Source organism: Micromonas pusilla, assembly GCF_000151265.4.
Source record: "Micromonas pusilla CCMP1545 genomic scaffold MICPUCscaffold_2, whole genome shotgun sequence".
NCBI lineage: Eukaryota > Viridiplantae > Chlorophyta > Mamiellophyceae > Mamiellales > Mamiellaceae > Micromonas > Micromonas pusilla.
Genome location: NW_003315883.1, coordinates 550,598 through 570,216, shown reverse-complemented (window position 1 = coordinate 570,216; position 19,619 = coordinate 550,598). Strand labels below are relative to the sequence as shown.

The window sequence follows — 19,619 nt, the reverse complement described above, 5'->3', positions numbered from 1 at the left end:
TTTCCAGGCCTTCTAAAATCGCGAAACTTTGTGCGGGCATTTGCAACATAATGTACAACATCGTGACGAAGATTCAAACTGATCCGCGCAGCGACGGCGCGTGGGCGCGTACGAAAGTACGTTATATAAGGTCACGGTCCGCTAATTAAATTTCCCGTGCCAAAAGTACGAAATTTATACTAAATACGCATACAAATTTCAAAAACGTACTTTCGTACGCGCCCACGCGCCGTCGCTGCGCGGATTGATTTGAAACTTTGTCACGATGTTGTCCAGCATGTCGATAATGCCCTCTCAAAGTTTCGCGATTTTAGGAGGCCTGGAAGGCGGTTTTCGGACCCCTCGGCGACTTTTTTATCTAAATTTCGTACTATTGGCACGGGAAATTTAATTACAGGTAGCGGACCGTGACCTTAAGGTACACGTGTAGGGCTACAGCAAAAAAACGTACGAAGGTACTCGTCACTAAAAACACGAACAAAAGTGTACGCGCGAACACCCGCGCGCGAAACACTTCAAGGATGATGGCACGTGGGTGTGCCCAGTTTGTCTGTACCACGACATGTTCTTGAAAGAAGAGATGAAAGAGGCGTGGGCGATAGTGGAAAATGCTTCAATATCATGATATTACAGCCCGTCCAGGCGTTGTGGCACGATGAAGCGATCTTAAAGAGCTGATCCTCGACGCGAAACACTACTCCCTCCTCGAATGAGATCGCGACGATTTTTTTTTGCACCATCTTGTTCCAGGCATCAAGGTTGAACTTCCTATGGTGGGGGATTTCGCGTTCATGCTCTCTGCCGCGAGAAGGGTACGCGGTCGTCACGAATCGCGATTCTTGGCAAGATCTGCGCTTTCTTCGCGACGCGCGCGAAATTCGAAAAACCGCCACCATAGGGTTGTGCGCATGCCTTAGTAGTGGCATCGTGCAAAGCTTCGCGCGCAGACGTGCATCGCGCGCGGAGGAGTAGTGTTTCGCGCGCGGGTGCTCGCGCATACCCTTGTGTACGTGTTTTTCGTCACGAGTACGTTTTTTTGCTGGTTTTTTTCGAATTATCTTATGTATTTATAGAGGAATCTACTGTACGACTGATTGCCGATACGAGCAAGCGAATTGCCCATGTGTACACGTGCGTGTACTACAGTACTGTAGCCCCTAAGTTGCAACTTACCTTCGAAGGTACTTTCGTACTTTCGTACCTAAGCAACTTGAAAGTACAACGTACTTTCGTACTTTCGTACTTTCGAAAGTAACAACTTACTTTCAAAGTACATGTACACGTACTGTACAGTACGTGTACAACTAAAGATTAAAATTTATTGAAAAATTATGAATGCCCTTGTACTGTACGTGTACTGTACGTGTACACGTACACGTGTGTAGATCTGATTACAAAAAGACTGAGCTCTAACCCATCCGGGTAAAACATGTGATCTAGAAGCGAGCAGACCGCACTACGAACAATCCTCTCACGTACACGTACGGAAATAAATATGTCATACGCACGTGGATAAAAAGTTGTAAAAGTTGTACGAAAGTACTTTCGAAAGTACGTTGTACGTGTACATGTACAGTACAGGTACAGTACGTTGTACTGTACAACGAACGTTGTATCCTATGACCAGGCTAGCTACGAAGGTAGCTATCATACGAAGGTACTTTCGTACGAAGGTACTGTACGTGTAGCTATTAGCCATCCGGGCAAAACAGTACACGTACGTGTACTGTACACTCCCAGCTCAGCCCGTACACGTAGCAAATTTTGGCTTTTTTTTTTGAGTTCCTGTTTTCCTCCACGCTTCTGATTGGTCAATGCTATCAATTGTCCAATCATATGCTCGGAATTCTGCTCCAATTGTCCAATCATATGCTCGGAATTCTGCTCCATCGACAGGGAGTCAACAGCGGGGGGAGACGGAATGGGCCTTTTTCAAAGGGTCGATAGGTTTCGCGGCGCGCTGCTCTTTCGATTCAGCCCTTCTTTTTTGTTTTTTCATCGGTCGGGCCACCTTCGCGAACGCTTTTTTTTTTCACGCGATGAAGGCGATGGGTCGTCCTACTCGCCCCAAGCTGCGCGCGCGTCCGAGCGCGTTCTGTCCAACCTGAAGCGCGAGGTCGCTTCTCAACTACGATGGGCAGGGCGCCAAGGAAGCGAATCGCGGTTTCCCTCAGTCTGGAGCGCGCGCGCGTCGACGCGCGCGGTGCGGACCGCGAATCAGGCCGATCGCGGCCAAACGCGGATGCTCTAACTCGCCCCAAGCTCCGCGCGCGCGTGATCGCGTTCTGCCGCTGAAAATCCGCTCGGGGGCTTCGTACGGGTGTTGCCGAGGGCGCGAGCGCGTCGAGGATGCGTCTGTTTCGATGTAGGCGCCTCGCCGCGCGCGCATCTGCGCGATGGGGTCGCGAGCAGCGGTCAACGCAAAAACTTCAGCCAATCAGCGTCGAGAACGGTGGGGGGAGGCGAACAGCTTTTTGGGTATTTTTTAGCGAAAATTACCGCAGGTGGGGTCCGGAGTGTGTACTGTACAGTGTGTATCTGATTACAAAAAGACTGAGCTCTAACCCATCCGGGCAAAACATGTGATCTAAATGAGCAGACCACACTACGAACAATCCTCTCACGTCGTAAGCAACCCCACGACGGGATTCATGGAACCCATGTGAGCCTCACGAGCGCACGGAGCCGGGGCGATGTGGACAGTACGTGTACACGTAGGGCTACACTATCACCATTTGCAGATGTCCCCCCTCTGTGGCTTTGGCCGGTTTTTTCTGTGGCTTTTCGCTGTGGCCGATCGATCGCGATTGCGCGCGCGCGCAAACCTCGAGAAGGTTTCGGTCAAAACGAGTTCGCGTTCGCGCTTCCTATCGACGGAACCGGCATGTACGCGAAAAACTGGCTCGAAAGACGTTGTTTACGCGACATGCTGCGCCGCGCAAGCATCGCGCATCGCCGTTTTTCTGTGGCCGGTTTTTCCGGCCACAGCCACAGAGGGGGGACACTAATTTGCAAAAGGTGATAGCTAGGGATACGTTCTTTATGTACGTGTAGGGCTACTGTAATTATTTAGACAAAATGAAATCAATCCTTTGAACTATCTATTTTTATGAAGGTGCTTCGCTGAATAACCCAAGTAATGAAGTACAGCAGAATACAGACAAGAAAGAATCTGCCTGGGTAGCAAAAGACGGCTGGGAAACATGCAGTTGATGACAAGTACGTCAAATGAGAATGAAGTTCCTCCCCAAAGGACTTTCTGCTGAACACATTCATGATGCGAGCTTGCGCTAAATAGCCCATTCGGTCTGCCTTGTTATGCCCATCACCCAAGTGATTCATTGCGCGTGCAAATTCCTGTTCGAGAGGATCAATCGAAAGGGGGTAGGCTCTGGAGAAGAAGAAAAAAATCCTTGAATGGAACATTGAATACCTCTGGTTCAGAAGGACATGTAAAACCTGTCACACCGTCTCGGCAGCTTTCAACTGGGCCACCGCTATTGCAAGCTACGACAGGTTTCCCGACTGACATAGCTTCGATGGGCACAATACCGAAATGTTCATCCTTTGGTGTATAAATGACACAAAAACAATGCAGCAAAAGGCTGTTTTTTTCTTCCGTGCTAATGGAAGGCAAGAACACAACTTCTTCAGATATTCCGAGCGAGCAAGCTTTCCGGCAGCAACAGTCAAGCAGCAGATACACTGAAGGTATCACAATAACAAACACAAAGAGAGATAAAATTTGGTTTCAACTCTTGCCGATGTAGCTGGAAGAAACATTCCTCGTTTTCAGAAAGTCGACTATCATAACCCCCGGCAAAGAGAATTCGATTGACTTGAACTGAAGGATCTGCGAGTTTCGTTCGAAATTCTGCATATGCGTTCAGTGCCAGTTCAAGATTCTTCTTATACTCAAAACGGTTAATGGATAAAAAATAATCGCTTAAATTCAGAAGAAAAGTTGATCAGATTCATTTATCCGTTACTGAACAAAGCAGATACGCACTAGCTTTTGATATTCTTTCCCCTGTGTTGGAATTCACATGACAGTAGAGATTTTGGCAGGAGCTTGACCTGAAACTTGAAAACTGGAAACTTGAAATACAAATATATGATTATACTAAGTTTACATTTTTCGGTGAGACTGCAGGATATAAAACAGTGGGCTGACGACCGCGTGCGAAACCACTTTCAAATGTCTTTGCAAATATATCCGCTGTGTAATAGCTGTTCACAAATATGTGGTGTGCCTAGAAGTTTGTGTACGTTGGTGAGTACTCGTTAAACAAGAAGACACGCAATAACGCACCATTCCAGTTGTGATTCGCTCCAAGCCATCAAAGATGCTTCGGTACACCCCCTGAGCGAAAGATTTATGCTTCGCCAGTAGCATGTCCGGATAGTGGCAATAAAAAACAATCTTTGTTGAAGAAAACATGCGGAGAAGCAGTGCCGGAGACGAAATCTTAACAAGTGACAAATCATCAGCAATCAGGACTGCCAGTGCATACGCATCACTCACCTGATCGAGAAGGACTATGTCCACGCCACGTTCACTAATCAACATAGCGGCCTACTCGATGTCACCCAGTCAGGTCCAATAAGACACATTCTATTGATTTCAGGAAAAACAGAACGCACTGTAGCCCACATACAACGCAAGTTGGCAAAAAGAACATGAAAATGCCCATTTAGATGACGAGGTATCCAACTCCCTCGAACACGAATCCACTTCTCTCGTTTCCCTTCGGAACGAAGAACCGCGTTGACGAAAAAAACGCGAACTCGATCTGCAAGAACGCATCCACACTCACCTTTGAACAAAGTTTCTTCGAAGCAGGCGTGTGTACTGTGATATCCAGTGTACAATACGACCTGTTCGTTGACAATGTGAGGAAAAAGTATTTTTTTATCTCTTACAAGAAGTGCCTCTCTTTGGTTGCTTCACTTACGTCATAATTTAACGCAATTAACTCTAACACGGCGTCAATAATGAGACGCTCAGCTCCACCGATACCGAGATCGGGATGTATGATAGCTACTTTCTTTCGGGTCATACCCGAGTATTCGAAAAAGAGAAGCTAAATTCTACCGAACTCGTGCTCCTATGACCTGCAGGAGTTGTCCCGAGAGTTTTTTTCGAGCTTGAAAGAGGCAATGTTGGTACTTTCGTACGAGTTGTGTTGTATGATACTTTCGTTCGAAAGTACGAAAGTACTTTCGTACCTTCGTAGAATTTACTTCCGAAAGTACTGTACAGTATGTGAGTACTTTCGTACGAAAGTACTTTCGAAAGTACGAAAGTACTTTGTACCTTCGTACAGTTGTGTAGTGTACACTGTACACGTACGTGTAGTGGTATGTTGAGTGCTGCCTTCGAAGGTACGAAAGTACTTTCGAAAGTACTTTCGTACATGTAAGTTATTCTATTTTCGTACCTTCGTACGAAAGTACACTACACTACTTTCGAAAGTACGAAAGTACCTTCGTACGAAAGTACACTACACTACTTTCGAAAGTACGAAAGTACTTTCGTACGAAGGTACTGTACAGTGTACACTGTACAGCTGTACACATACTGTACGTGTACTGTACGTATTAGCTCGCCGAGCACGGTGCGAGCCGAACTGTCCCTGCCGGTGAATCCGCCTCCGCTGCCGCGGCCGAGGCCACGCTCTCCGCCATCGCGAGGAGCAAAAGCTACTGGAAACGACGCATCATGGGCCACATCTCCGTCGCGCTCGTCTCCGACCTCGGGAACCGCATTGCAGGCGCGCCCATCTCGTACGCGCTGAGAACCGCACGTGACTCTGAAAACTTCCACGCGGGCGCGGCAGCGCAAATCCTCTTCATGGAGTCCGACACGGCATGCGACTTCCACGCCGCCCCGGCTCCGTGTGCTCGCGACGCTCACACCGGCCTCAGAGATCACATCGTGGAGTTGCTTACTGCGTGAGAGGATTATCCGCAGAGAAGTTTGCTCGCACTACGTTGTACACGTACACGTACGTGTACACGTACGTGTACAGTACGTGTACCGCGTTGTAGTAATTGTTGTTTTGCCCGGATGGATAGATATGTACGTGTACATGTACATACAACTAGTGTATTTTTACTACGTGTACAATTGTAGTGTATTTTTATGAAGATATGTTGTAGAGCTCAGTCTCATGTACTGTACACGTACTATGATATCCAACCTACGGAAGTACGAAAGTACTTTCGTACTTTCGAAAGTACACGCGTACACGTGTACTGTACAGTACACGTACGTGTACACGTACAGATATGACGCAGTTTTTTACGTACTGCACAGTACAACGTAGTGTACGTGTAGGGCTACGTGTACGTGTACATTTGTAACCAGATACTTTCGTACATAGAATACGTGCGTGTAGCCCACACATGTACGGAAGTACTTCCGTACGAAGGTACAGTAATACTTCCGTACTTCCGTACGAAGATATCTATACTTTCGAAAGTGCACAGCTGCACACTACAACGTTGTACGAAAGTACTTCAGTACGTGTACTTCGAAGAGTCTTCGAAGTACGTACTCGTACGTTGTAGGGCTATTTCCGGAAGTATGATACTTCCGGAAGTACTTCCGTACGTGTACGTTGTATGTGTACGTGTACAACTACGCGTACAGTAGTTGTAGTTGTACACGTACACGTACAACAAAGACGAAGATTTTTACGTTATTTTTTTGAATATGAAGGTACACGTACACGGCTACACGCTACACGTACACGTACACGTACATGTACAATAAATCTTCACACACACACACACAGTACGTGTAGTTTATAAACAGTAGTACAGTACGTGTACGTGTACAGTACAGGTAGTTGCTGAAATATTCTAGCTACCTTCGGTAGCTAAGCTAGCTAGCTGGCTAGCTAGCTAGTAGCTACGAAAGTACCTTCGAAGGTAGCTGGCTAGCTACAGTACACGTACACGTAGTGTACAGTACATGTACGTGTACAGTACGTCCGGAAATAGATAAGTACGTTGTACTTTCGAAAGTACTTGTACGTTACTGTACGTGTAGTACGTGTACTATTATCTTCGTACGTGTACAGCTGTACACGTACACGTACACGTACTGTACAATAAAGTTTATTACCTTCGTAACAACTTACCTTCGAAGATAGATAATATTTCCGTACGTACTGTACGTGTAGTTGTACTTCCGGTGTACGGAAGTACCTTCGTACTTTCGTACTTTCGTACGAAAGTACGAAAGTATTTCCGTACGAATAAGTACGAAAGTAATAGTTGTACACGTACGTGTACTGTACACAGCTACACACCAACTTTCGTAAAGTATTTATTTTCGAAAGTACGAAGTGTACGTGTACAGCTGTACACGTACACGTACGTGTACAGCTGTACACGTAGTAGAACGAAGTGGGTGAGCTTTTGAATTGTGTGTACGGCTGTACGCCGTGTACGTGTACGTGTACGTGTACAGCTGTACACTACACGTAGCCCTAAGAATAAAAAACGCATCTTCCACAAAGAATGGTACATGAGCATGACCTCAACCATTTACCAATGTGGCGATTTGGCTGTTACTTCAATACCTCAGAAGGTATCTTAGAAGGTATCTTAGAAGGTACTTCCGGAAGTACCTCAGAAGAGTCTCTAGATTTAGTCTTAGCTACTTAGTGTTTGAATCATCTATCGTCGAATTATCTATCGATCAACGTAAGCCAAATCAGCAGTTGGATTAACATGTTCCAGAGGAGAAGGGGCCATCTCCAGAACTAGAACAGTGTGAGGCGCAACAAGGTAGGTACCTCGAGGCCCGGCCAGAGTCACAGACGTGAGAGCACAATCTGATGGAAATACCAGGCTGGTGTCTATGACCCGGACCCACACAAAACCAGGTGGTGGATGGCCTACCACTGCTGGAACTAACTCCGCTGAGCCATTGAAAATCACGACAACATCCTGAGTGGTCGTCCTCAGCTGGCGTGAGAGTGTTGAAGCAGTGCGCCGGCACATTGCGACAGATGGTGCTAGAGGGTCATTCCAAGCATTTGGCGTTGCCCCATCTAGCCCGCTCCAGCTTACATTATTCCCCCCAGCACTAAAGAGATCGGCACGTCGGTGACGAAATGCACAGAGAGCTGCGATGAAGGAACGCATACACGCTCCCTCAGAGTATTTGGCTGTGGCATCCCACCTGAAAACTGTTGGTTCAGTTTCTAAGGACGAGCTTAAAGAAGAAACTTGGCCGAAGCTGGAGTGACCATACTCGTCCCCGGATGATATCATTGGAATGCCATCAGACACAAAAAGACACACCAACATCGAACGAAGCACTACCCCAGAAAGTCGTGGTTCCAATTTAGTGCGTGTCCCTAACTCAGATACTAGGTCTGCAAGTGACATGTCCTTGGGGGAGATCGTCAGCGTGTTCAACACGTGTCCCTGAGACGTGCACCGTGATTTACGAAAATGGTTTGCCGAGCCACAGATGCACGACATGAAGGCACCTACAGATCCTGGAATACGTTCAAAAAACTGCGCAATGCCATCGCCATATGAAGCGTTCACCTCTCCAAAACCTCCGAAGTGATGCGGAGATAACGTTGGATTCCTTCCTGGACCGAGAAACACGCGCACGCTAGCTCCTTTTCCTACACCGCCTAGCACTGGATCTAGTGCAATTGACTCAAGGACCACCGGATGCAGACTTGCCTGACACGCAGAATCACCACAGTCACAGCTACTGTGCAATATGAAACCGTCGATGCCAAAAGCTGTGCGCCAGTGACGAAGGGCGTCCAAAATGAGTCCCTGAGTTGCTGTAGACTTCGAGTCGAGCACTGCGGCTCCCAGCGCACATTCATTTGCCTCCAAAACTCCTGAGTACCCAACCTTGTAGTAACTGACTGGATCAATGCCGCGGAGACTGGCACTGTTAGGGTCCATATCTGTTCCTTCGCCCATATATGTCAATACTGTGTGCATTAACACTTCAATACCATGCGAATGCAGTCCACGAACCATTTCCCGCAGTTCATGCACAGCCAGGCTACCACCTGACTTGGCATATGCCGGGTTGGGCGCAAAAAAACTAATGGGCGCCCCTTCTGAAGAGACACCAATATGCATATTCCCGGGAGTGAATACAGATTGAAGCAAGACTGTCGTTACACCGGTGCTAACGATGTAGTCAACTTTGGATAGCACCCCAGCAAATGTTCCTGCCTGTCCAGGCGGGAGATAAGCACTAGTGTGCGCAGTAAAGTCCGAGACTGAGAGTTCATAAATCACCTCCTGCGCCGGAATCTGCCGCACATGTGCTGTTGTGACTACAAAATCTTGCGCCCTGTACTTTGCAAGCTGGAAAGCACCATCATTCAACACGTCAGTAAGGGAGCCCATATACCTTGGAACAATCGTGTTTGGATCTGGGAAAGGACCAAGTGGTGGCACTAACAGACTTGCTCGCGGGTCGAACATAACTTGCGCTGGATGAAATCGCCAACCGTCTTGCGTGGTGTCTCCATCACACTTATATCCGTACAACACAGCTGTAGTAGTGGTAGTTTGCATAGGGTACTTATCCGTGAAATATCCTTGCACCGGGACTGGGAGAACGCTTTCTTGCATGCCAAAAGGAAGCGCGACGTGCCAGATGTCACCTGTTCTGTGAGTCGTGGGATTGAGCGCTAGTTCTAACGTTTCTGGGGCTTCACCACAGTTGGTCCACTGCAGGATGAGGGTTACCTTTGTTGCCGTCGCAGAATGCAACGCAAAGTTTACCCAACCTGGACCCATTCTTTCAGGCGATAGCCGAGAGGCACCGAGAGGGGCAGGTACTCCAGCTGCCATGCCCAGTGGCAACGCAAATGTACTTGCATGCCGTGTATTATTTGTTCTCGGTCCATCAATGCTCTCAATGTTGGTGACTGGATCTTTGCGCACGAGGACAAAATCAAGTTCAAGTGGTGCAAAGTAAGCAGGAATCTCGAATTTGGCTTGCGCAGAGCGCATCGGGAATCCACCACGAAAAAATATTTCATCTCCTGGGCGTGTCGCTAGAGAAGTTCGCATCGCAGGTCTGCTGCTGTCGACATCATCGAATTCATGGCCCCGTGGAAGATCTGGTAAACACAACCATTCGTCAAGCCACTCGCGATGCAGGCCCCAGTGGATGGAGAGGTGTGTCAGGCTTGACTTATTCGGCTTGCCAATGATATCATAGTTGACGTGTTCCGCGACTTCCACCTTGACGCGATATTCATCGTTGATGGCTTCAGTTTCAGCGTTGACCTGGGAAGAGAAACATGACTAAGAGTTTCCTTTAACAAATTTCAGGCGAATAGGGAGATGATGATGGCTACCAAGCCTCGGTGCAAAATCACTTGCCAGTCTTCCATCTGCAGTATGAAATGTGTACTTCGCTAATGGCTCCCTTGCATTGCCTGACGGACGCGCGAATTGAAGGTGTCCCGTGGTGGAGTTGGCAAAAACAGTCAGAAGTGCACGGCGGCGACGAGCTGTAAGAGACTCCCTCGCCCCCGCCGGCGTTACCGACGACGGCGCTATATGGGTGGGCGACACACGTCGACATATGATATCGAATGTTCTAGTGGTACTTGTCGCGCTGACCATGCATGCGACCGCCTATCACGCCGAGCGCGAGCGCGACAAGACTGTAAACAAGAACGGAAACGAAATTGTGAGTTCAGTTTTATTTACAGGTACGAGTACTCGTAGCCTACAGTACACTTTGATACTGTAACTCGTACACGTAGACAAGATGCGCTAAACTACAACTACTGTATGCCGAAATCGTAGCGCGTGGCGCGGATCAGTTCTTGGACCCTTGCTTATTTGTTTTTTAAATTAATTTCTTGTATGAGCGTCAGTCAGACGCGCCACTCACTTCCGCGCTATGCGCTAGGCGAAAATGCTGTATCATACTAAGATTCCACACGAAATTGTGCGTACTCGTACTCTATGGTTTTTTAGGTGGAATCGAATTAGCGCATCTTCCAAAATAAAAACATTGCCCTTTGTTAGGGCCTACGAAGGTACTTTCGAAAGTACCTCCGAAGGTAGCTAGCTACAGGTACATTGCTGTTCGCGGGTCGCCCTAATGGTCACGTTCGCCAGTTTCAAATTAGTCGGGTAAAAAAAACGTTGAAACCGCGTCCTCCCGGTGGGGAAATTTTCATCGCATCGGTGATTATTTTTCATCGAGGCTGACCGGAGATTCACGATCAAGGGGCGAAAATTTTGAAAGGCAAATCGGCCCACGCGCGCGCCGTTAAACGTGCCCAAGGGCGACCCGCGAACAGCATTGTAGCTACGAGTACACGTACACGTATCATACTGTAGCTAAGTTGTTTTACCTTCGTACTTGTAGCTAGCTACCTTCGTACGAAGGTACGAAAGTAGCTAGCTAGCTACCTTCGTAGTGGCTATCAGCGAAAGGATATGAGCTTAGAAAGGATCTAAAAGGATGAGCGTATGAGCAAATGGGCAGAGCGTAGTACGTTTTTTTAAGGATGAACTACTGACGAGCTCATCCTTTTAACTGCCGCGCCGCGCGAGGACAGTCAGAGAGGCGCGCGCCGCGGCTGCGGCCGGCGCGTAAAAGCGAACATCGACTAGACAGCGTAATCGATCATTCCAGCGTGTTTTATACACCTGGGGCGCTGAATCAGGCTGTCACGGCGCACAGATTCGTCTTTTGCAAAACAGACTCGGCGTTACGAAACAATTGCCGTCTCCTGAGCTCGCGTACGCGACGTCGAAACTTCATGGAAACAGTTCCAAACGTAAAAAAACTTCGTGAATATATCGCATGAACACATACGCACATATTCAAATATCGCGCAACGCAAAAAAAACACGATCGCTTGCGTCGGCAGTTGAACTCCGCGGGTCGAGGCTGTAGCTGCGAAGAAAAATGCTCTTTTACAAATCGACGCGATCGCGCCAGTCTATGCTTTGCTCATGCGATTCAGACACGAACACGGTCGATCCGCGCACGTCGAGGATGATATCATCTAACATGCCGTTCAGTTACAGAGCCAAAAACGGCGTCTGCGTGATGTTACAGCACACCGCGCGCTCATCCTTTTAATATCCTTTATAAGCTCATATCCTTTCGCTGATATCCACTAAACTTATTAAGCCCTGAATTAGCGTTGATGCGACAGAGTTAAGGGTGAAATGAACCCGAAGGGTTCAACCCTTTAAGCTCCGTCAATTCACGCTAATTCAGGGCTTAAAGGGCGTAGGCCTGTACGCTACACGTGTACTGTGAGTTCATGTTAATTATTTCCGTATTGTTTATTTTATTGCATGAACCAACAACACAGAAGTGGAATAAAAAACAACTTACACTACACGTACAGAGTACAGTAGTAGTGTACTGTATGATATGATAAAGTTATTAGCCCTATCTTCGAAGATGCCTAGCTAGCTACCTTCGTACCTTCGAAGGTACTTTCGTACTTTCGTACCTAGCTAGTTGCCTACTGTAATATGATACTTCACTGATACTTCACTGATACTTCCGTGCCTTCGTACGGAAGTAGTTTCTTCGTACTTTCGTACTTCCGGAAGTACACAACAATACTCAATGGGATATTGTGCTACGAGTACACGTACTGTACGTGTACAGCTGTACACGTACGTGTACACGTACGGAAATACCTAAGTACTTTTCGTAGAGAGTAGAATACTTCCGGAAGTACGAAAGTACAACGTACTGTACGTGTACACGTACAACTACGGAAGTATTCTATCTTCGAAGGAAGTAAGGAAGTACGAAAGTACTTTCGTAGGAAGTACAGTAGGGCTAGTACGTACGAAGATAGAATACAAGCCCTACTTCCGGAAATAGATACTTCCGGAAGTATCTTCGAAGGTACAGTAAGTTGTCTATCCGGAAGTACTTCCACGTTCCACCTTCGTACGGAAGTACTTTCGAAAGTACTTCCGTACTTCGGAAGTACGAAAGTACTTTCATAAACAACTTTTACTGTAGATAGATACGCACAGTCCAAAAAAAAAATGTACGAAAGTACGAAAGTACTTTCGTACTTTCGTACGAAGGTACGAAGCTATGGAAGTACAAATCCATACAGTACAACGTACGAAAGTACGAAAGTATAGATAGCCCTACTTCCGTACATGTAATGTACTGTAGGCGCGAGGCCCTACAAGGTAATTATGGAAGTAGCCCTATCCGATATGAATACTTCCCTACTACGCAGACCAGAAGGCGGTTTTTCGCCCGCATTCATATTCACAGATCTGTGAATATGCGACCGACAAATCGATCGCTGCAGGTTTTCCGATCAAAAATGCTGAAAGGGTATTTTCATCGCAAGAGTCGATCAAAAGCTTAACGCGGGTGAAAGACCACGTTCTGGTCTGCGTACACGTACAGTACGTGTAGATCGGTACGAAAGTACAAAGGGATAGATATTCTATTCGTACAGAATGATACCTTCGTACGAAAGTACTTTCGAAAGTACCTTCGAAGGTACTTTCGTACGAAGGTGGTCCAGTGCTGTACTGTACGTGTACTGTACGTGTACACGTACACACGTAACACTGTATAAAAAGCTGGTCATATTTTCATCGCATCGCCGCGCGACGACGCGGCGACGCCACTTGGTTGCCGAGCGCGGCTGTTCAAATCTCTCATCGACCGCTTCTTCGCCTTCCCCAATACCCTTTAGCGAGTAACGACGTCCGCCCCACACTCTTCGCGCGCTCGCATGAGTGACAGGGCGACGCTGCCGGAACCAAGGTGCGGCGCGGACCCCGCGAGTCGGCAGACATCCCGCGATCTCGTCGCTCGCCTCCCGTCCTCCTCGCGCCCTCTAGCGATCGCGCGCGGACGCGAGCGCGCGGCTTCAGTATTCCGACTCTGAGCGAGCGACACTCGCGCACCTCGAGCGCGCGCGTCGGTCGTGGTCGCGCGCGCGAGCGCGACGTCCGTCTTCGACGCCGCCGCTTTTTCGCGATTGCTCCCCTCGCTTTCGCGCCCGCCCCACGCGTACATCCGACCGATTCGACGGTCGACGAACTCCCTCGATCTGACCTTCGCGTCCTCAACCCCGCCTCGCAGACGCGGTCCTTCACCGTATTGTACGTCCGCTGGACGAGGCGTGCCTCAACACGGATCATCGATGCCGGGTACGTCGCGATCGCAACGCGCACGTCGCCTCGTCGTTCGCCTCGCCGCCTCTTTTTTCTTTTTTCCCCAACTGACCTAAGCTTGTCGGATCGTTTCGATGACGACACGGAGCACGCCCGGTTCGTTCTCGTCGTTCTTCGTCGATAACTGACGCGCGTATCCGCCCGCTCCCGTTCTTCTTCGTCGCCCTCAGCGTCCTCAGCGCCGTCGCAAACGGGCGTGCCCCCGCCGAGGGTCAGCCCCGGCGTCCCGACGCCGCGCGATCGCGATCGCCTTCACCTGCCGCCGCACGGCATCGCCGGCGGCGACGCGGACGGGACCAAACCGCCCCCGGCGTTCTCTTTCGGGACGATGCCGCACGGCGGCGGCGCGGGAGGACCGGGAGGGGCACACGATGGCGGTGACCGCGGTGGCCCTCCGAAGCCGAACGCCCCGCAACCCGTCGGACCGAAACCGCACGGCGCGTCACCGCCGCAAGGGATGCCGCCGCCGAATACGATGGCCGGTCTGGTCCCCCCGGGTGTGAATCCGCAGTATGCATTATCTCAGCACATGGCTGCCGCGGCGATGATGGGGAAAAGCCCGCATCCGATGGGTTTCCCCAGCCACGGTTTCGTCGCGCCGCACGGGGGATTCCCGGGCGGACCCGGTGGGTTCGGACCGTCCGCGTTTTCGCCGCCGACCCCGATGAGTTTCCCTTTCGGCCCGCGAGGACCGATGGGCGCACTGGTCGGGGGGATGGGGATGCCGGGGCCGCCCGGCGGGATGGGCCCAGGCGTTGGCGGACCCGGCGGACCCGGAGGGAACGCGAAGATCGGCGTCGGCGTTGGCGGTTCGATCCAGGGACCCTCTCAGCCCGGACCTCCGCCCGAGCGACGAAAGTCGAGCGCGATACGAATCGTCAACCCCAACACGAAGGAGGAGGTTAAAGGCGAAGTGAAAGCGAAGCCGCCCACGCCACCCGCGGACGCGTCCAAGCTGCCCATCGCGGCCGATGGATCTTCGAAGTCTTCTCCCGACGTTGCGGAGAAGCAGACGGTCGCCGGCGGCGTCCCGGACGGCGCGGGAAGGCCGAACGCCGGAGCTTCCCCGCCACTCGCGCCGCCGCACGGATCGTACCCGGTGGCGGTCGCGCCGCCTGGGAGGATACCGATTCTACCTGCGGGCGCGCCGCAGCAGTCGCTGGGTGGCAGCAACCCCGGAAAAAGTTCGTTTGCGGTTGGCTCCCCGGAGGTGGCGGCGTCCGCGGCGGCTCAGGCACATGCGTACGCGCAGCACGCGTACGCTCACGAGCGAGGGATGGCCGCGGCGATGGCCGCGGCGGGGATCCCGTCGGCGGGGTCGCAACCGCAGGCGGCGACGAAGCCGCCGAGCGGCGCCCAGTGGCTGCCTTCGTCAACGCCGTCGCCACCACAGGAGAAGAACGCCGCGGCGGCGGAGGGGAAACCGACACCCGCCGCCGCGGAGCAAGGCAGAATCGACGCCGCGATGGAAGGCCTGTCCGTGGACGATACGTCGCAGTTGCAGTCGCAGTCGCGCGCGCCGCCGCGGCCGCCGCCGGGGCCTCCTCCTGTGGCGCTGGCCGCGGCGTCCGAGCCAGTGCCGCCCGCAGAGGAGGATCACCCTAAACCTTTCGCGCCTCCGGAGACGACGACAGAAGAAGCGAAGGGACCCACGCCCGCGAAAAACGACGCGAAGGAAACCGCCGTTGTCGTCGCATGGGACCCCCCTACCGAGGGCGCACCCCCTGCAGGGACGACGTCCGGATCGGGCGAGCTCAAATATACGCTGGACTTTCTGAAAGCGTTCGAGAGCAACCCGAACTGCCAAGCTTCTCCGGAGGGCCTCGAGGCCCCTGATGACGTTGATTACTGGCCGTTGATCGGATTCGTGTGCCCGCCCGGTTTTGGAGGGGGGGGCGGCGGCGGTGCCCGCGGACGTGGCAGTAGCCGAGGCGGGCCGCAGTGGAACGGACCATCCGGCGGTGGCGGAAATCGCGGCGGCGGCGGCAGCAGCAGAGGCGGAGGTAAAGCTGATAAGTGGGGACACAAAGGCCTCCCCCCCGATGAAGGTGGCGACGGCAAGGGCGGGAACCGCCGCGGCGGCTTTGGCGGCTATGGTCAGCCTGTGTCCAACCGTCACGACCCGCGCCTTCCCGCGTTGCAGCAGATTGACGAATCGAAGAAATTTACGCGTTTGAACAAAGAAGTGCTCGACGAGGAAGAGAGGAAGCAGAGGTCGTTCAAGTCCATACTGAACAAGCTCACGCCGCAAAACTTCGAAAAGTTGCTCGAGAAGGTTCTCGACGAGGGCATCTCCACGGCGCAGACGTTGATCGGTTTGATCGCGCAGCTATTCGACAAGGCGCTCACTGAGCCGACTTTCGCGGAACTGTACGCGACGATGTGTCAGCACCTCAGCGATCGTTTCTTATCCGAGAATATTGAATTTCTAGATCCGGAGTCGGACCCGGACGTCGCGGAGCCAAAGAGAATCACGTTCAAGCGCGTCCTCCTGAACAAGTGCCAGGAAGAGTTCGAGAAGGGAGACGCCGCGATCAAGGCAGTGGAGCAAGAGAGCATCGACGCCGCGAGCGGGAACACCGGCGAGGCCGAAGATGCGGGCGCGGCGGGCGAAGAGAATCTCGAGGACGGAGAGATCAAGAAGGAAAAATCCGCTGCGGAGAAGGAGCTCACGGAGCGACGAAAGCAGCTGGAGCGAGACGAGCGAATGACGATCGCGCGACGCAGAATGCTCGGTAACATCAGGTTCATCGGCGAGCTCTTCAAGAAACAGATGCTCACGGAGCGCATCATGCACACGTGCATAATGAAACTCCTAGGTGAGACGAAGAACCCAGACGAGGAAGACGTCGAGGCGCTGTGTAAGCTTCTAAGCACGATTGGCGGGCAACTCGACCACGCGCGAGCGAAGGACCACATGGACGCATATTTCCGGCGCATCCTCGGCCTCGCACGGTCCGACTCGATATCGTCCCGGCATCGATTCATGTGCCAGGATGTGATCGAGATGCGGCAGAAAGGCTGGAGAGAGCGACGGAAGCAAGAGGGGCCGAAGAAGATAGACGACGTTCACAAGGACGCGGCGAGAGAAGCGGCGAACGCCGCGCGAGGGGGACCCCGCGGCGGTGGGGACCGCAGAGACGACCGCAGAGACGACCGCAGAGACGACCGCAGAGGCGGCGGCGGCGGGAGACGTGACGAACCGAGAGGCGACCGCGACCGCGGCAGCAGGGACGATCGATCGCGTGTCGGGGGCGGGGATCGAGGCGGGAGAAGTACGCCGCCCGTGGAGATGGGGAGAGGTGACGTGAACCGCCGCGGCGACGATCGCCGTGGGGGACCGCCGACGGATCGAAGAGACGACCGCGCGCGCGGGAGCGGCGCGAGGGACTTGCCGCGCGGCGGGGGCAACGAGCGTGAACAGCGCGGTGCGTTGCCACTGGTGCCGAGAGGAGACCGTGAGCGAGGCGGCGGCGCGTCAGCGGAGGTGCGCGTGTCGACGCCCGACGGGGCGACTCGAGTGGACGAGCCCTCGCCGACGCCGCGGCCCGCGGCAACGGAGCCGATGTCGGACGAGGAGTTCGAGACGGAATCGAAAGTGATGATCGAGTACTTCTTCGACGACAAGGACGTGGCAGAGGCGGTGAAGACGATGAAATCCTGGGCCGAGTTTGAACGCCGAGTCCCGACGTTCGTGGAGTCGTTCATCACGTCTGGGTTCGAACGCAGAAACATGGACTGGGAAGCCGCCGCGAAGCTGTTCCGCGCGCTCCCCACCAGCGTGGACGGTCCGGCATCGCCGGGATCGATCATGCTCGGCGTGAGAGCGGTGCTCGATAACCTCGAGGACATCATGATGGACTTTCCGATAGCGGACGAGTGCCTCGCGAGGATCCTCGCCGGCGCCATCGCGGATGGGTCGCTGACATTCAAGTCCCTTGCAGACCACTGTGGAGACGCGGCTCCGCGCGAAGACGGCGTCGAGCCAGGGTACGTCAGGCGAGAAGGATACGCTCTGTCGCTGCTCGTGAAGACACTTCACGCGGTCGCGCGTCTCGGCGGCGACCCGGTCGCATCCGACGCCCTGATCGGAAGCGGCGTCGACTTGAGAGACTTTGTCGGTGACCTTGACGCGGAGAACGTGGAGACGAAGGAAAACGTCCTCCGGGACAACGACCTCGCGAAGTACGCGAACGACGCGATGACGATCGTTCGCGATACGCTGGACGCCTATAAGGAGGCACCAGTCGACGTGGCATCGTGCGTCGCCGCGCTCGAGAAGAACGTGCCGCCGCGCACGCGAGCGTCCGCGGCGTTCGTCGCCGAGGTGTCTGCGTTCGCGCTGCGCGCGGCAATTCCGGACGCGCACGCGTTGGCGACGGAAGGGCCTCTCGCATCGCTCGAGAAGCTCGCGCCTTTGCTGCGCGCGGTCGTTGCGGGAAAAAACCTCCCCGACGCGAGCGAGTGCGCGGTTACGCGAGAGCAGCGCGAGGTCGCGACGCTGCACGCCACGCAGGCGTTCATCGCGGGCGCCAACCATCCGAGTGGCGTCCTCGAACGCGTGTTTCGGGATTTGTACAACTGCGACGTCTTGGACGCGGCGGCGATTCTTCGCTGGCGCGACGACGCATCACCGGCCAGCGCAAGAGTACCGGGGAAGGATAAGGCTCTCTTCGCGGTTACTGAGTACCTGTGCGAGCTCGAAGAAGAGGATAATGGCGACGAGGCATGACGCGCATCGATAGCCGTACTTTTGACTGAGAAACGTTCGTTGAAAACAAAAAAATCGTGCTACCTGTACCTGTACAGTACACGTACAGTACGTGTACACGTACTGTAGCTGTACGACTGCTGTACGTGTACAGCTGCACACGTAGCCCTACATACGTGTACTTGTACGAAGGTACTTTCGTACGAAAGTACTTTGTACTTCATTGCGAAGGTACACAGCTACACACTACCTTCGAAGGTACGAAGGTACTAGCTACCTTCGAAGGTACCTCCGAAGGTAGTAGCTAGCTAGCTACCTTCGTACTTTCGTACGAAAGTAGTAGACTAGCTAGTAGCTAGCTAGCTACCTTCGTACCTTCGTAGAGTACTTTATTTATGTACTTCCGAAAGTACTTTCTTCCGGAAGGTATGTGACTAGCTGACTACAGTACGTGTACGTCTAGAGTAGTACTGTCGGTTTGATTTATAAGACTGAGCTCTAACCCATCCGGGCAAAACATGTGACCTACTGTAGCTAGTGCGAACAAACTTCTCTACGGGTAGTCCTCTCACGCAGTAAGCAACCCCACGATGTGATCTCTGAGGCTGGTGTGAGCGTCGCGAGCACACGTGTACGTGTACACGTACTGTACGTTGTAGCACTCCCGACGCTATCATATCACCGTTTGCAAATCTGT

The 19,619-nt window shown here is 52.4% G+C and overlaps 6 protein-coding genes across 6 annotated transcripts; 4 read left to right on the top strand and 2 right to left on the bottom strand.

Moving 5' to 3' along the window:
• Positions 1-3,084: 3,084 nt before the first annotated feature.
• MICPUCDRAFT_70800 (glycosyltransferase family 4 protein) lies at positions 3,085-5,172 on the bottom strand (the record flags this gene model as incomplete). Its single annotated transcript, XM_003055884.1, has 10 exons — positions 4,956-5,172; positions 4,818-4,878; positions 4,645-4,748; positions 4,526-4,576; positions 4,313-4,468; positions 4,134-4,253; positions 4,010-4,077; positions 3,763-3,945; positions 3,434-3,677; positions 3,085-3,357 (listed from the first exon to the last, which is right to left on the bottom strand). The coding sequence occupies exons 1-10, from the start codon at positions 5,058-5,060 to the stop codon at positions 3,085-3,087; spliced, it is 1,365 nt and encodes a 454-aa protein (XP_003055930.1). The 5' UTR covers positions 5,061-5,172.
• Positions 5,173-5,722: 550 nt separating this feature from the next.
• MICPUCDRAFT_55210 (uncharacterized protein) lies at positions 5,723-5,959 on the top strand (the record flags this gene model as incomplete). The annotated part of the gene is made up of 1 exon (XM_003056283.1): positions 5,723-5,959. One exon carries the CDS (start codon positions 5,723-5,725, stop codon positions 5,957-5,959), a length of 237 nt encoding a protein of 78 aa, XP_003056329.1.
• Positions 5,960-7,559: 1,600 nt separating this feature from the next.
• On the bottom strand, positions 7,560-10,673 carry ISA2 (glycoside hydrolase family 13 protein). Its single transcript, XM_003055883.1, has 2 exons — positions 10,393-10,673; positions 7,560-10,296 (listed from the first exon to the last, which is right to left on the bottom strand). The coding sequence occupies exons 1-2, from the start codon at positions 10,636-10,638 to the stop codon at positions 7,705-7,707; spliced, it is 2,838 nt and encodes a 945-aa protein (XP_003055929.1). The 5' UTR covers positions 10,639-10,673; the 3' UTR covers positions 7,560-7,704.
• Positions 10,674-13,743: 3,070 nt separating this feature from the next.
• Positions 13,744-15,953, top strand: MICPUCDRAFT_64212 (uncharacterized protein; the record flags this gene model as incomplete). The annotated part of the gene is made up of 2 exons (XM_003056282.1): positions 13,744-14,187; positions 14,382-15,953. Coding segments are annotated over exons 1-2 (1,579 nt in total), but the record flags the coding sequence as incomplete, so codon positions are not given.
• A 470-nt stretch (positions 15,954-16,423) lies between these two features.
• On the top strand, positions 16,424-17,293 carry MICPUCDRAFT_6369 (uncharacterized protein; the record flags this gene model as incomplete). Its single annotated transcript, XM_003056281.1, has 2 exons — positions 16,424-16,753; positions 16,838-17,293. Coding segments are annotated over 2 exons (786 nt in total), but the record flags the coding sequence as incomplete, so codon positions are not given.
• A 210-nt stretch (positions 17,294-17,503) lies between these two features.
• On the top strand, positions 17,504-19,428 carry MICPUCDRAFT_64209 (uncharacterized protein; the record flags this gene model as incomplete). The annotated part of the gene is made up of 1 exon (XM_003056280.1): positions 17,504-19,428. One exon carries the CDS (start codon positions 17,504-17,506, stop codon positions 18,941-18,943), a length of 1,440 nt encoding a protein of 479 aa, XP_003056326.1. The 3' UTR covers positions 18,944-19,428.
• Between the last annotated feature and the right edge of the window lie 191 nt (positions 19,429-19,619).